This window comes from Rattus norvegicus, chromosome 2 (assembly GCF_021556685.1).
Source record: "Rattus norvegicus strain SHRSP/BbbUtx chromosome 2, alternate assembly SHRSP_T2T, whole genome shotgun sequence".
Classification (NCBI taxonomy): Eukaryota; Metazoa; Chordata; class Mammalia; order Rodentia; family Muridae; genus Rattus; species Rattus norvegicus.
The window spans coordinates 132,441,980-132,456,711 of record NC_141535.1 but is presented as its reverse complement, the minus strand read 5'-3'; the positions used below and the strand labels follow the sequence as shown (position 1 = coordinate 132,456,711).

At 34.8% G+C, this 14,732-nt stretch overlaps 1 protein-coding gene and 1 long non-coding RNA gene across 6 annotated transcripts in view; one reads left to right on the top strand and one right to left on the bottom strand.

Moving 5' to 3' along the window:
- The window catches only part of LOC102555656 (uncharacterized), a 348,348-nt gene that overhangs the window by 32,912 nt on the left and 300,704 nt on the right, over window positions 1–14,732 (bottom strand).
- Window positions 1–14,732, top strand: part of Tgap1l8 (GTPase activating protein testicular GAP1 like 8) — a 62,741-nt gene that overhangs the window by 26,761 nt on the left and 21,248 nt on the right. For all 5 annotated transcript variants that reach the window (XM_087637234.1, XM_087637239.1, XM_087637241.1 and 2 more), the window contains 5 exons: window positions 843–952; window positions 2,561–2,747; window positions 6,036–6,270; window positions 11,682–11,824; window positions 13,087–13,245. In XM_087637234.1, coding sequence (XP_087493360.1) covers window positions 843–952; window positions 2,561–2,747; window positions 6,036–6,270; window positions 11,682–11,824; window positions 13,087–13,245 — 834 coding nt within the window. The remainder of the gene's footprint in view (window positions 1–842; window positions 953–2,560; window positions 2,748–6,035; window positions 6,271–11,681; window positions 11,825–13,086; window positions 13,246–14,732) is intronic.

The window sequence follows — 14,732 nt, the reverse complement described above, 5'->3', positions numbered from 1 at the left end:
GGTCATGGTGCAGTTCCTGCAGTGTTTTTGGTGGGTATTTCAGTGTTTGATAGCTCCCAGGGTTCACGGTCATTTGACTCCCTATCTCTTAGGGTAGAGATCCTATCTCCTTCATTGTTTGGAATCCTTCCTCCATTTCTTTCACACAAATCCATGATTGATCCATGAGATTCACAGATTGGCAGTGGCTCTTTACATCCTATTTCAGAGAAGCATCTTGATGGAGCTTTTCAGAGGGCAGTTAAGATAGGCTCCTGACTCGTTCCACAAAGGAGTTGACTTTCTTCAAGGCAGACACCTTTGGGCTTTGAAGTAGAGTTTACATCTATGATTGCAAGAGTGGTATGATGAGAACCAGGAGAGCCAAATTGAACATAGAGTATGTTTATTTCATTGCTACAGCAACTAGGATGCTTAGATTTTATTCTAGTATTCGGTAAGAAAACACAAGATCCTTCATATAGGTTCCATGTTTGAGCCAAGTTTCTGGCCAGATGACAGTTTGGGAAAATTTTGTGGAAGTCCAGTCACAACCACTGTTTCTAAGCTACCCTAATACTGTAACACTATATATTTCCTTATGGTTTGGTGATTCTTAGCCACCACACCATTTTGCTGCTCTTTTCATAATTAAAAATTTTCTAATGATATGAACTATATTGAAAAATGGATATAATATCTAATATGGAGTATATATAATATGTGAACCCCCAAAAGTATTATGACACACAAGTTGCGAATCACTGGACCTAACTGTCAGTCTTAAACAAAAATGTTTATCAAGTACTTTCAACAATGTACATTGACCTTTACCTTTTTTGGTTTTATTTTCATTAAAAAAGGACTTTATTAGAAGCATTGATGGAAGCTTGCTGACATCTGATTTATATGAAAATTGGCTTAGCGTCCTAGATGAAGGAACTGTGATTGAAAAAGTTATTGCCATCCAAAGGTAATGATAGAGGAAGCACGTGGGGAACTGCACCAAAATAGAAGCAGTGCTTTTGTAAGGTACATAGGCTTGTGATTACAGGATTATTAGCTGGAATGATCTCCCAGGCCAAGAGGATACCTTAGCTCAGATTTGTATTGCCACTTTATCAAAATGTTCATTTCACAAATTAGAGGGTTGAACCATGTCTGTTCTCCCTCCCAGAGTCCTCCTTATTTATAAATGTCATGGTTTAGAAGACAGCCTATGTAACACATTGTGTGCAGGTCAACTTAGACTATTGGTTTAGTTCATGTAAGAGACAAATTAATAAAACTATGTGTGCATAATGCCTCTCAGTTATTTGTATCTTAGTATTATTACCACGATTATGTGAATATTTCACATATTAAATATATGTCATTGATTAGAGCATGAAGTTATTATTGAATTCTTCTTTCTCAACTATAACTCCCTAGAGAAGTCTAGGTCAGGTATAGCTTTGACTTCTTTGAATCATTTTCTTGTCTGTTTCTCCATAGAATGATATTGTTTGTAACAGGAGCTTTGAGCTCCACTTGCTACTCAGTTACACTGCATCTCTGCCTTGTCTGACGCAGAAGCTTTCATAACTGCATTGTGTAGTGTCACTAGTGTTATTTCTTCTCCTTATTTTCTAGAGTGTTACATGGATTCATAATACATTAGATATTAAGTGTGTCTCCATCGTGGCTGGAAAGATAGTTTGGCATTTAGTAACATTGGATGTTTTCATACACAGAATACACATGGTTTGCAACAATCTTCATTCACTCTATCTTTTTTTTCTCATTGTTTCTTTTTTTTTATCTTTATTAACTTGAGTATTTCTCATTTACATTTCGATTGTTATTCCTTTTCCCGGGTTCCAGGCCAACATCCCCCTAACCCCTCCCCCTTCCCTTTTGTATGGGTGTTCCCCTCCCCATCCTCCCCCCATTACCGCCCTCCCCCCAACAACCTAGTTCACTGGGGGTTCAGTCTTGGCAGGACCAAGGCAGCACCTTCCACTGGTGCTCTTACTAGGCTATTCATTGCTACCTATGAGGTCAGAGTACAGGGTCAGTCCATGTATAGTCTTTAGGTAGTGGCTTAGTCCCTGGAAGCTCTGGTTGCTTGGCATTGTTGTACATATGGGGTCTCGAGCCCCTTCAAGCTCTTCCAGTTCTTTCTCTGATTCCTTCAACGGGGGTCCTATTCACAGTTCAGTGGTTTGCTGCTGGCATTCGCCTCTGTGTTTGCTGTATTCTGGCTGTGTCTCTCAGGAGCGATCTACATCCGGCTCCTGTCGGCCTGCACTCCTACTACTGATCCTAACACCTTCCTTTTGTTTCTGTAGGTAGTAGTCTTACATCTAGTACACAGATATCCAAACTTAGTTTTAAAATATTTTCCAATGATTTCATGCAGAAAAATGATTTCAGAAAATATTTAAATCTAGTACTCTAGCTATATATTCTTTTTTTCTTTTGGATTCTGATTATACTATGAGTTTGTCTACAAAATATCTAACTTCTTTTTCTGTAGTTAGTTTTGTAAGTAACATGACATTTCAGATGATCTAACATAAAATTCTTTTTCTTTGTTTAGCCTTTTACTAAAGATTCCAACAGAAAACCTTATACTACTAAACCATCTCATTTCTGTATTAGCAATAATAAAAGATTCATCCATGAATAATTTAGACAGTGACAAATTAGCTCTCCGCATAGCTCCTTATCTGCTAAGGGATGAGACTACAAGGAACTCACCGTTTTTGCAGGACATCTCAAGAAAGGTAAGGGGATCTGATTTTTTGCCTTTGGAAACAAAATACTCAGTGTTAAGCAAGGTTTAGGAACTTCGGAAAGATCATTTCTGTAAAAAGAACACCTAGGACTGCATTCTTCTAGACTGGAGTGGAATATGTATTATCTATATCAGGAAGATTTGGGAAAATAGATTGTTAACTTACTTTAATATATGTGAATAATTTCATTTTTTTGTTCTTTCTTTCCTTTGAGATATTGATTGTTGACAACACTAGGTTTCACGTATAATGGTAGTCAAAGAAGACTATAGAGAAGTTTAAAAAAATCCTGTTTACCTAGGTTTTGATTGCTTTTTTCCACTGTAGCACTATTTGTGGAGTATATAATAATTGTGTTGAATATTAATGAGACTATTATATTATAAAATATTCATATTAAGTGAATTGATGGTCATATGAAAGCACATTTTATATAAATATATATTTATACATTTAAGTGTACATATGTATATTTGTATACATATATATGTATATATATATGTATGAAGAATTGATGTACATGTTGTATATGTTTCATTATTTTAGAACTATCCTATTTTAGGTAAAGTTTTGTGTTTCTCAGGTTTAATGTAGTTAGTAATTTTATTGTAAACTCATAGAAAGTAATATTTTTCACTAATTATTTACTCAATATTTTGATTACATTCCCTTCCTCCATGTCCCATCTTCACAACACTTTCCTTCTTTCATTCTTCCTTATCTCAGTAGGATACAACTTTTATGGACACCAACTCACTCTCATACTTCAATTCAGAATGGGAATAAGTGCATCTCCTCCCTCTAAAGCCAAGCATGGCAGCCCAGCTATAAGAAGAAAATCCATGCTAAAAAACAGAGTCAGAGCCAGTGCCCACACCAACAGTTAGGCAACCTACCTGAGGTCTAGCTGTACATCTGCTACGTATGTGTAGGGACCTAGATCCTGCAACTGGAGTTTATGAAAGGGTGGTTCTGCAGATTCAATCCTGAAGGATCACAATTATTAAAGGAAACAACAAGATACGAGGATATAAAAGGAGAGGCATGTCTGGGAAGTTCCAGTATTGGGGATGTAGAAAAACCCAGAGGGCTTGAACCAGACCAGTGACTTATTTCAATGTACATTTCAAGTAAAGCTGTTTGAACAAAAGCTTATGGGCCAATACCTCCCATACTACATTTTTAAAAATGCTTTTTAATTTTAGTTTGATATTTACTTTTAACTTAAAAAGTTATTTAATTTTAAATTTTGGAATTTAGGGTATGGGGGACTTTAGCAAATGATATAATGAAGGACTGAAAAATGAAATGAGAGTTACTTGAAAGCACATTGAGAAATTTACAGAGAATCAATAAAGGACATAGACTTTGAATAGGGTAAAAGACCATATAGGTAAAAAAATGAAAGAAAGCAAGGTATATTTTAACTAGTAGTTTCCAGGGATTAGGTCAACAGGAAGAAAGACATAGTGATGTTCCATAAGACGGAGGACGATATTCTAAGGGACAGCTTGAATAGGCTTCTCATCCAGGGATCTACTTGGCTTGTACTAAAATCATACATTTTTAAGTTACTTTCTATTACCAAGCTACTGGAAACCTAAAATGCAAGCCTGTATCAAATTGCATGTTAGCTCCAAGTGAAGCAATAAATACATTTTTCACTCTTAATAGCTATCAATGATTCTTCCTTTATTGGTAATTCTTTTCGAATATATTCCTTTGCATGGTCTAGTATGAAAACAATGAAGTAAAACTATTCAGTCCAATCTACATATAAAATAAGACAATCGTTTGACTGTGATATTCCTAAGAATCATTTCTTTCCTATCCTGTGCAGGACAGCTCAAACATAAACTTAGGTGCATGTTGGGAAGAAACATATGTGATGAGTAGAATTGACTTAACCTAAGCCATCATCTCAGAAGAAAAGTAACTCATCAGTGTTACTCAATTTATGAAGTGTCATAATTTTCTATTATTGCTGTGATGAAACACTGATGAAAACAAATTATGCAAGACAGGTTACACTCTGGGATAGACTTGCAGTTACCAGTTAACTACTGGGAAATGTCAGGGCCCAAAATGAAGCAGGGTAGGAACCTGGAGGCAAGAACTGAAGTAGAAGCTGAGAAGGAGTTCTGCCTACTGCCTTGTACATCACATCTTTATTTTTCTGGCTAATAGCTCAAGGGTGGCACCATCCTGGATATCTGGGCCCCATGAAATCCAAGGTTAATCAGGACAATATAATTTAAACTTCCTTACACAATAAGTCAATCAGATGGACACATTTTCTCAATTCAGATTCTCTCTTCTCCTCAACTTCTTCTCTCAGTCTCCCTTGTATTGCCTTGATAAAATACCAGGAGCTAAAACACCAAATAAAAGTGCACATGGAGGAACCCATGACACCAGCTGGATATGTAGCAGAAGATTGTCTTGTTGGGCATCCCTGGGAGGGGAGCCCCTTAGTCCTGTGGAATCTTGAAGACCCATGTTACGGAAAAGCTTGGGTGTTGAGGCAGGAGTGGGTGGGTGAGTGAGGGAGCACAGTCATGGAGGCAGGGGGAGGAGATACAGAGTTTGAGGAGGGGAAAATAGGAAGGAGTCTAATGCATGAAATGTAATGAATTAAATAAACAATAAAAAATAAAGCAACATGACCAAAGAAACTTATTGAAGTAAGTGTATATTTGGGACTTAGAAATACAGAGGGAGTATAGTCCTCTACTGGCATTACAGAGGAGCATGGCTGCAGAAAGGAAGGACAACAAAATGGGAAGTAAGTCCTGATAGCTCTCTTCTTCAGAAGCAAATGCGTAGCAGGAAATGTACTTTGAAAATAGGCGCCCGTAATTTGTGTTTTGTGAAGTGGCATTCTTTCACCAGGAGGGACAAGGACTTAGACCAGCAGAAATTTTGTCACAAAGAGGATATTACCATGCCTGGAAGTAGAATAACACCTCATACAAAACATCACAAAACCACTCCCCCAAAAGTCAACAAACATCAGTCATTAATTTGATTCATTCACAGTTTTTGTCAGCATATCATTTCTGAAATGTTCTTCTATTCCTTGCAATCTATATAATATTTTAACAACTTTTGATAAATTTAAAGACCTTAAAGTTGTCATTTCAGACACTATATTTCATGGGTTCCTATCTCTTTGTGGCAACTGTTATTTTTCTCATATTTATGGATTTTAATTTAAATGTCTATTTTGTAACCTATGTGAAATGAATCTCTTGTTTTTGCCTTGTCGTATTACAGACGTCGCTTATACAAGTCATGATTGACAACTATCTGCTAATATTTGGAAATGATAAAACGTATTTAAAAAAAACTGACAAAAGAGTAGATGGACTAAAAACCTCTACACATTCTATAAAGTCTGCAGAGAAATCACCTATTATGAAAGAAGCCATAGGTGGACACAATGAGAAATCCTGGAATGATGAAAAATTAAATATTTCACATGCTCCTCTGAAAAAGGGAGGTTCTACAGGTATGAAAAAATTTATTTAGTCATCAAATGTATGGAAGGATGATATCATCCCATGTTTTCATAAATTTGTAAATATCAGAGTAGCATTGAGAAACAATAATATTTGAATATGGGTAAAGCTTTTAAACAGGACTTTAATTAAATTATACTTAAATATGTGCTTCTATAGACAGACAAATATGTATATGTACATAAATGTTCACATATATACATATATAAACATATATTTATATACATCTCAATACAAAAAGGCATGTTTGGCAAACTATTTAGAGGATCCAACGATATTTTCTGCTTATTTGCCTTTTCCTTCCCATGGTCCTTAAGTAACAGAGGAGTTTTTGCATATGAAATTTTTATTTTTAATATGATCATTTAGAAATAACGATTTGACTTAAAGTCCATTTAACATTCTGCAATATTAAACTCTGCACCAATGTCAAGAAACTTTGTTATCCTAGTAAATATCTACTAATATTTATTTAATTTCCTATGAGAGACAACCTTGCCAAGTGCTTAGCATTAGTATAAATATTAAATTGGACAGGATCTGCTACAAAACCTATGTGAAGAATGATAAAGAGGTTAAAACTCTCCTGATTAACAGGTAGTAACTATTATATTGAAATACATTGTCAACTCAGCCAATTCTTTGCATAATGCTGAGAAAATATACAAAGACCAAAATTCCATGGGGAAGAGAGTTGAACACCCAGAAGTGCAGTCATCCGGATACCTCAGGACAGACTGCCACTTCTGCAGACCTCTGCCCACATCCCTGGTCCAAGAGGAAACTGCATAGTGCCTCTGGACACAGGAATATAGGAGCAATTAGTTGCCAGTACCTGCGGTTTTCTTCTGTGTCCACGACTGTCCTGAATCAAGCAAACATTCTAATCGGGGAGGGGAGTAGATGGGGGGCTCATGGACAGGAAACCGGGAAAGGTAATACCATTTGAATTGTAAGTAAAGAAATATATCTAACAAAATAAATAAATACATTAATTAAAAAAGAAAATATACTGAAATATTATTCTAATCTGAGGTGAGGTGAATCGATCATCTAAGAATGTTTCTCTAACTATGAAATTATGTTTCATTTAGCATGACGAAACAGAATAACTGCCCCACATAAGTAGTAGAGCGTGACTTAAGAATGTCTAAAGTCATTCTATTTTAGTATTCCCTTCTTACTCCCACTTTATCATAGCTGAGGAAATTATTACAAGTTATTACTTCAGTTTTATTTTACACAGTATTAGTTACAAACAGTTTTCAATCATTTTACTTATTTTATGCTGTAAATACACATTGTTTGCTATTATAAAAAATGTTATTAAAATGGGTCCTGCTTACACTCCAATGTGCCTTGCTCATGGTTCTCCATAGTCTTTGGAAATTGGCATTTTTCAGTCTCTACCTCTACAGCCAAGTTACAGTACTAGTTTTCCCACCTCAGTTCCTAAATTATAGCCAGAAGCTAATGACATTGAATAGTCCCTCAGAGTTTTGCCTCGATTCCCATACAGTACAAAGTTCTCAATAAAATTTCATTAACAATCAAAATTAAGCATCATGCATATTAAAATCAGAGGTGGGTCATGGTTTTTAGACTATACAAAATTACTTGAAATGATAGTCCAGTGTCTAAAGCTATTAAGATGCTGGCTTTGTGACATGAATTTAGGTCATCAAAACTTACTTTAAGAAACAAACAGAACTAGGTATTGATGTATAAGCATCTCTAGACCAAAGCTTCTATCTGAAAGCAGATGGCAGTTGGAGACAGTAATGAACAGAAGCTTTTTGGACATATATTCCTTACATATTGTTCAGTAATGATAAAAACAGACCTTGTGGCAGAGAGAGAGAGAGAGAGAGAGGGGGGGGGAGAGCGCAATACTGGATGCTCTCCTCTAATGTAAATAAGTTTAAAGCTCTAAATATACTGCGAATGATGTGATCTGCACGTGTTTTAAACACAAACACACACACACACACACACAAACCCACAAAGCTGCATGTATTACATGCACTCAGAAATGCACAGAAGTATACAGAATACTTGTTTTATCTCTCTTCATATCCTGAGATCTTAACATGAAATAGTCTTTGTTCATGGTTTGTCTATCTCAAAAGTGTCCCTAATGCAAATTTGACATATGGAAATATTAGAAAAATCCTTAAAGTAAATGGTAATTTCCATAATTACTGTTTCTTGTTCCCTCTGAACTACTGTAGGTATAAATCCAAAAGTTTTTATTATTATTTTAAAATTTTATTTCAAATTGAATTATAGTACTGTAGTCTGACTTTTCTTATTTCATTTCATCACATTCACTACACTCTCAAACTCATGTCAATATCTTTTTACGTGTGTATTTATATATTTTTATCTGTGAAAGTATGAATACTACTTGAATCCATTTTCTTGTTTCTTAATATGGCTTCCAAGAAGTAGAGTGTGTATTAGGCAATCTATATTCAGATTATTGCTATTAAATTTAATATTCTGTCAGTCATCATTAGCTGCCTATATGAAATTTGACCTATGAAATGTGACATATGAAATTTGACCATAGCTTTACTATCTGCATTGTTATTGCTATCATTGTGGTTTTGCCATTATTTTTGTGAGAGGCAACATCAAAACAGACTTTCCAGTATGCTGTCTCCTACAGTTTTTGTAACGCCTCTCCCACAATCTTCCCTGAGCCATATAGAATTTAGCGATAAAGTACATGTATTCACTGATGCTGCCTTTTCCACAGTGCACTTATCTCTTCACTGTATCCAGGTTTGTTTTCCAGAATGTTATTATTTTATGTACAAAGAGGCTACTCTGGTGAAGAACAGTGGCTCCACTTACTTGTGGATATAAGACTAATATTTAGAATGCTTTACGGAACTTGGCTGATATAGTAAAATAATGTAATAAGTTTTAAAGTTTATGGCTAGTCTAGCTCCATAAATCTGGCAAGATTTCTAGCACCACCCATTATTTCAATCCTGTTGAGAGAAATTCTTCCAATTGTTAAAATATTTGATATGACTTTCCACAAAATATGGATGCTTTAGGTAGCACTTGGATTCCTGTCAAGGTGGGAGCTTGAGAGCCTTTTGCCAAAATTCTTCAAGATGTCTCAGCAGTCAACTGATTGAAGCTGGGTATGTCTTAGAAGATTTTAGATTTAAGTCAAGTTTCAAAGGTAGATAAAATAGTAGGCAGGTTGAGATGTTAGGGAAGTAATGATAGCTGTACCCATCTTTAACCTCAATAAAGTATGACAATAACCAATATGGAAAGATATTAGTATAGGTGGCATACGTGATACTAACAGGTCAGTTGTAAACAACTGTTCTTTGATTAGACTTAAATGTATTTTCATTACCACATAATTGAACATAGTTCTGTGTCTTTCATTTGTTTTCTCAGACAAAAACTTATTATTTATACATGTTCATACAACATTTTATGCCTTCTTATTTCTCTCTAGAATTTTCTGTACAGGTCCTTTGACTTGTCCAAGTCACCCAATTTCACTCTTCTCTGACAAGATAAATTCATTTTCCTAGTATAATATAAAATAAATGAAATATAAATATACAATACCTTCATTTTTGGCTATGTATTTTTCTTCTTTCCACATCTGAAATTAGCCTTTATTGGCTATACTGTGCAATGTTAAAAGTTGAAATTTCAGGGGTTTGGGGATTTAGCTCAGTGGTAGAGCGCTTGCCTAGGAAGCACAAGGCCCTGGGTTCGGTCCCCAGCTCCGGAAAAAAAAGAACCAAAAAAAAAGTTGAAATTTCAAGTAAAAAGAGAATGCTTTCTATACTAAGTTAAAAACATTTAATAGTGACTGCCTTAATTATGCAGTGTTGATGATCATTCTATCACGTAGACCTTCCTTACAGTTTGTGCTGTCCATCATCAAGATACTTATGAACTATTTTGGAATTAATGGCTTGCTGTGCTCATGTTTGGTCATACTCAATGGACTCATTTGTAATATAGTGGGAAAATCTTAAAATTGAATGAGGAGGAAGGGACACACATTAGAATTGCAGAAGACAAAGTATCTCCTTTTGAAGATTATGTGATAGTAAACATAAGTGAGTCTAAATATTCCATATGAATACTCTTATTTCTTTAAACTATTTCAGAAACTGTCAACATACAAAATTATCACACAAAGTGAGTACTCTTTATAAAAGACACAAATTTGCTGAAAGTGAAATTAATGGAATGCCATCATACACAGTAAATTTCAAAAGTATTATGTTACTTGGGGGAAACTCTAACCATTAAGTAACAGACTTTTATGATTTGAAATAAAAGCAAAAAAGAAAAAATAAAAGAAAAAAGAAGCAACTCAAAAAAAACACTACAAAAATATTACGAATTGAAGTGATATCAAAATGGAAATATTTCCCCATGCTCATGAATCAGTAAGATTTATATAGTAAAAACTAGAGTGTCCTATAACACCATCCCTTTAAAGACTGGTAAAACTGTAACACTCTTTACTTTATTAGGAGTAAAAATGTTATGGAACTGATTTTTTTTACACACTTTCCTCCCAGTCTTCTGTTATGTTCCATCACCACACCCACAAAGCCTCATCACATGACTTTGAAAACATTAAATGAAAAAGGACAACACCAATGAACATGAAAAACTAAATGGGACCTCATACTATACAAAGAAATATAGGCAATTTTCTCCTGAACAAGTGTATGCAATTTTATCTAAAACAAGTGTAATTTTTGGGTGCAGGAGAAAAATAGAACCTGTTTTCTTTTCCAAACTGATAGTCTGTATATTATTGTTTGGAGACGGTTAATGCTTAGTGTTATAAATTAGCAGTATTTATGGGTCTTTGTTATTTTGTTGTTGCCATATATTTTCCCCTTGTTTAATGAATGACTACACGGTTATTTATCATTTCTGTCCTCTTGGGTGTATGCCTTATCTTCACTCTGCTATTTCCCATTTGTAGACCAAGATCATTGAAGAGAAAAGGATTACTGATATTTAAACTATGTAATGTTTTTCCTCTTTTGTTGTTATGAATGATACATTTGCTCAGTAATAAAGTGTAGGCTAGAATCTGTATTCTGTGACAACATGTTGAACATTGATCCAGTCCACCTAAATGTTAGATTATCCATTGAAATTCAGGTGTTAGTCTAATGCGGTCAGCTTTATATGTGACTTAGCATTTTTCCTTCATAGTTTTTATTTTTCTCTTTTTTGTTAGTATTCAATTATTATGTGACTACTTGATGTTGTCTATGCTTCTAGTACGTTAACAGGTATCTCTTTCTGATTTGGAGGCTATACAATGAAAACGGTGTGCTAGGACTCAGTGAGTTCAGTTACAACAATGATTTCCCTTCTTTCTTAGATTCAGAGAAACAACAAGGCAGTAGTGTATATGCCAGCCCACCAGGACCTTCCATAAATCCACCACAAACAACAAAGAAATGCTTGTTTGGAAAAACTCTTAGGAGTATTTTTGAAGACGAAAAGGTGTCTGGTCTAATATTTGTGAGTATCATTTTGGGTTTCTACATCAAACAAATAACATTGTTCTGAGAAAGTTATTCAATCAAACTGTTGAAGGTTTAGATAACCTATCCATGAGTGTAAGATCATGTTAAAATAGATATGTTTCACTGTATTTTGAATTATGTAATTGTAAGAAAAAAGGAAATAGTCTTCCCATGATTTGCACAGATTGTATCAAAGAACCACAACCTTCAGGTTGTGGGAGGAAATGGGTTTATGGAAGTGTCCCACTGCTTGCCCAAATGTAACGTCTTCCAGCTTCTTTAAGACTCCATATTTCTCTGGAGTCTCCCATAATATCATAGCCTCTGAGATTACTCAATCTTTTAAATTAAAAATATCTATAGATTTTTACTTTACATTATCAATGAATTAGATATACACACATTACGTGATATGTATTAACATCTTTGAACCTAGTGGACTACATTTAAATGCCACCTAATATGGCTTAATCTATTTTCAATGAGGTATTAATGTTCTCTGGAAATATATCTTTACTTTCCAGCATCTATTTTAGCACTATAGCTGTACTAGTAATTTATGATGTTTGTGATAAAATTTATCTGATAAGAAACATGAACATTACTGTCTATTTCTTAGGAACTCTAGAGCACAATTTTCTGGTAAACATATTTGTAATCATAAAATTAATTGAAAATGAAGTAAATCTTGAATGGTATTCATTTTTATAGAATAAAATTATTGAAGGACGATTTAAGTATGTTTGGGTTAGTGTATGTGACAGTATCTTTAGACATAGTTGAAAATAAGAACTGACAAAAAGGAAATGAAAGTCTCAGAAATGTACTGAAGAAAATCTTTATTAAAAACACAAGAGTAAGGATTCAAATAGAGGTCAGGAAAGACAGGAAGTAAAATAGCTGTTTGATCTCTATAATGGAAATATCCCAATATTGACTTTGAATGGCAAGCCTGAGAAAGTTATCATAGAGGGAAACAAAGAGCAATTGAGGACCATTCACAAAAATGTTTTGTGGAACAGAAGTCCAAAACAAAAAAAAAAAAAACCCATGATTTTTCAAATTGTGGAAACAAATGATTAGGGAAGAAAAGATATTTGGAAGTTAAAACAGAAAAAAGTATAATGTCCTCTTCATTCCTCTCTGTTATAGTTCTCTGCATCCAACTTTCCTTTGCTCAGGTTTATAATACAAGACTTATTTGTGCTTCAGATGTGTTCATCTCTAATAATGCAAGTTTATCCTTATCCTACACAGGATATGATGTCCATAATTGCCGAAAAAGGGCAAGACTCAGATGACATTTTCAAGATTATACCTGAAAATTCACACTGGTCCTTGAGGAATAAGATTGACAGTGAACAATACATAAATTGGAATCAAGAAAGTGTGATAATTATAGCATCCGTTTTAATGGTAAGGAAGGTTTGCCATCAACAGCATTAAGCATCCCTCTACGATGCATATGTGCTTTCTGTCCTTGAGATTGCATGATGATGACTGGTTCCTGGAATTATGGACACATGACATCTTGATAAGGGTCCTGGTAGGTAAAAGTCTGACAAACGCAAAGATTCAGCACAAAGACACTAGTAAACAGCTTCTCTTGGAGGTTAACTTCCTTATAGGTCAGAAGGGATTTAGTGTGGCATTGCAAAAGTTCCCACTGATTTCAACTCTGACCATTCCTTTTGAAGTAATAGGTGAACAAAATACATGTCTTAAGTAATACCAAAAATATCCTAACATAATAACAGTTAAAAATAACTAGTCAATCACTGATGCACAAAAGGATATAGAATTTGCATATTACCCCATGACCAGTAGATACATGAAGTTGTTTTCCTTCTCAATCAAAAATAAACCAGCACATTCACCTTTGCCAGATACTGCGATTCTGACTCCATGTCAAATAGTCAAGAGTTAGCCTAACCTACTTTTAACTTGTCTACCAGTCTTAACTTGCCAGTGAGTTCCAGTGACTCTAGAACCATTAACATTATTTTATTTTTGTTTGGGCAATGATCTGAGTTTGCCTCTCAGAAGATAGTGGAGCTATGGACCATACATCAAGAGAAAAGATAATGCTCTGGGATTAACTATGCTTAATAACATTAGGCAAAGGTACCTATTGATCCCTCCTTTGCCCTGAACTTGCCAAGTGTGTATAGTTCTCATTGCCAGAAACCTGGGACCACATCATGGGCAGAAAGTTATGATCAGTGACTGAAGGTTGCAATGTGTATTCAAAGCAATTTACAGGTACAAGAATACCTGGAATTCTTCCATTTTCATTACTTCTTTTTCTTAGTACAACACAAACCTCATTGTGCTCTATCATGAACAAAGTTACTTTCCGTTCTTCAAACGAGCTAAAGTCTCCATCTTAATTCAAATAGTTGAATATTTCCAAATTTTAAGAAAAAGATATGAAACTGTCACCTTCTCACATGGAACAAAAATAAGAAACTTGACCACTAGCAGAGGTGTGTGTGTATTTTACAGCTTTACTCTCTGAGAGCTAAAAGTACAGACTCACCAACTATACAATCAGGATGAGGTAACTTCTCATGCTGCCATTTTTTGATAGTTTCCTATTTCCAAGAAGAGGACTTTGGTTTTGTTTTGTTTTGATTTAATAGTTGCTATCATTTTATTATATTTTATACTAATTTATTTATTCATTGTCTATCTTGTATTCTGCCCCACACCACTTCTCCCCTGCAGAGTTTCTATCTTTCTCCAAGCAGGTTGGGGCCCCTGTGTTATCTTCCCTTTCTGGTACATCAACTCTCTTCAGGGTTAGCACAACTTCTCTCCCTGAGGCCAGTTGGGGAAGGGTTTTCACAGTCAACAGCTTATGGATATCCTCTTTTCAACATGTTGGGGAAATCCACATAGAG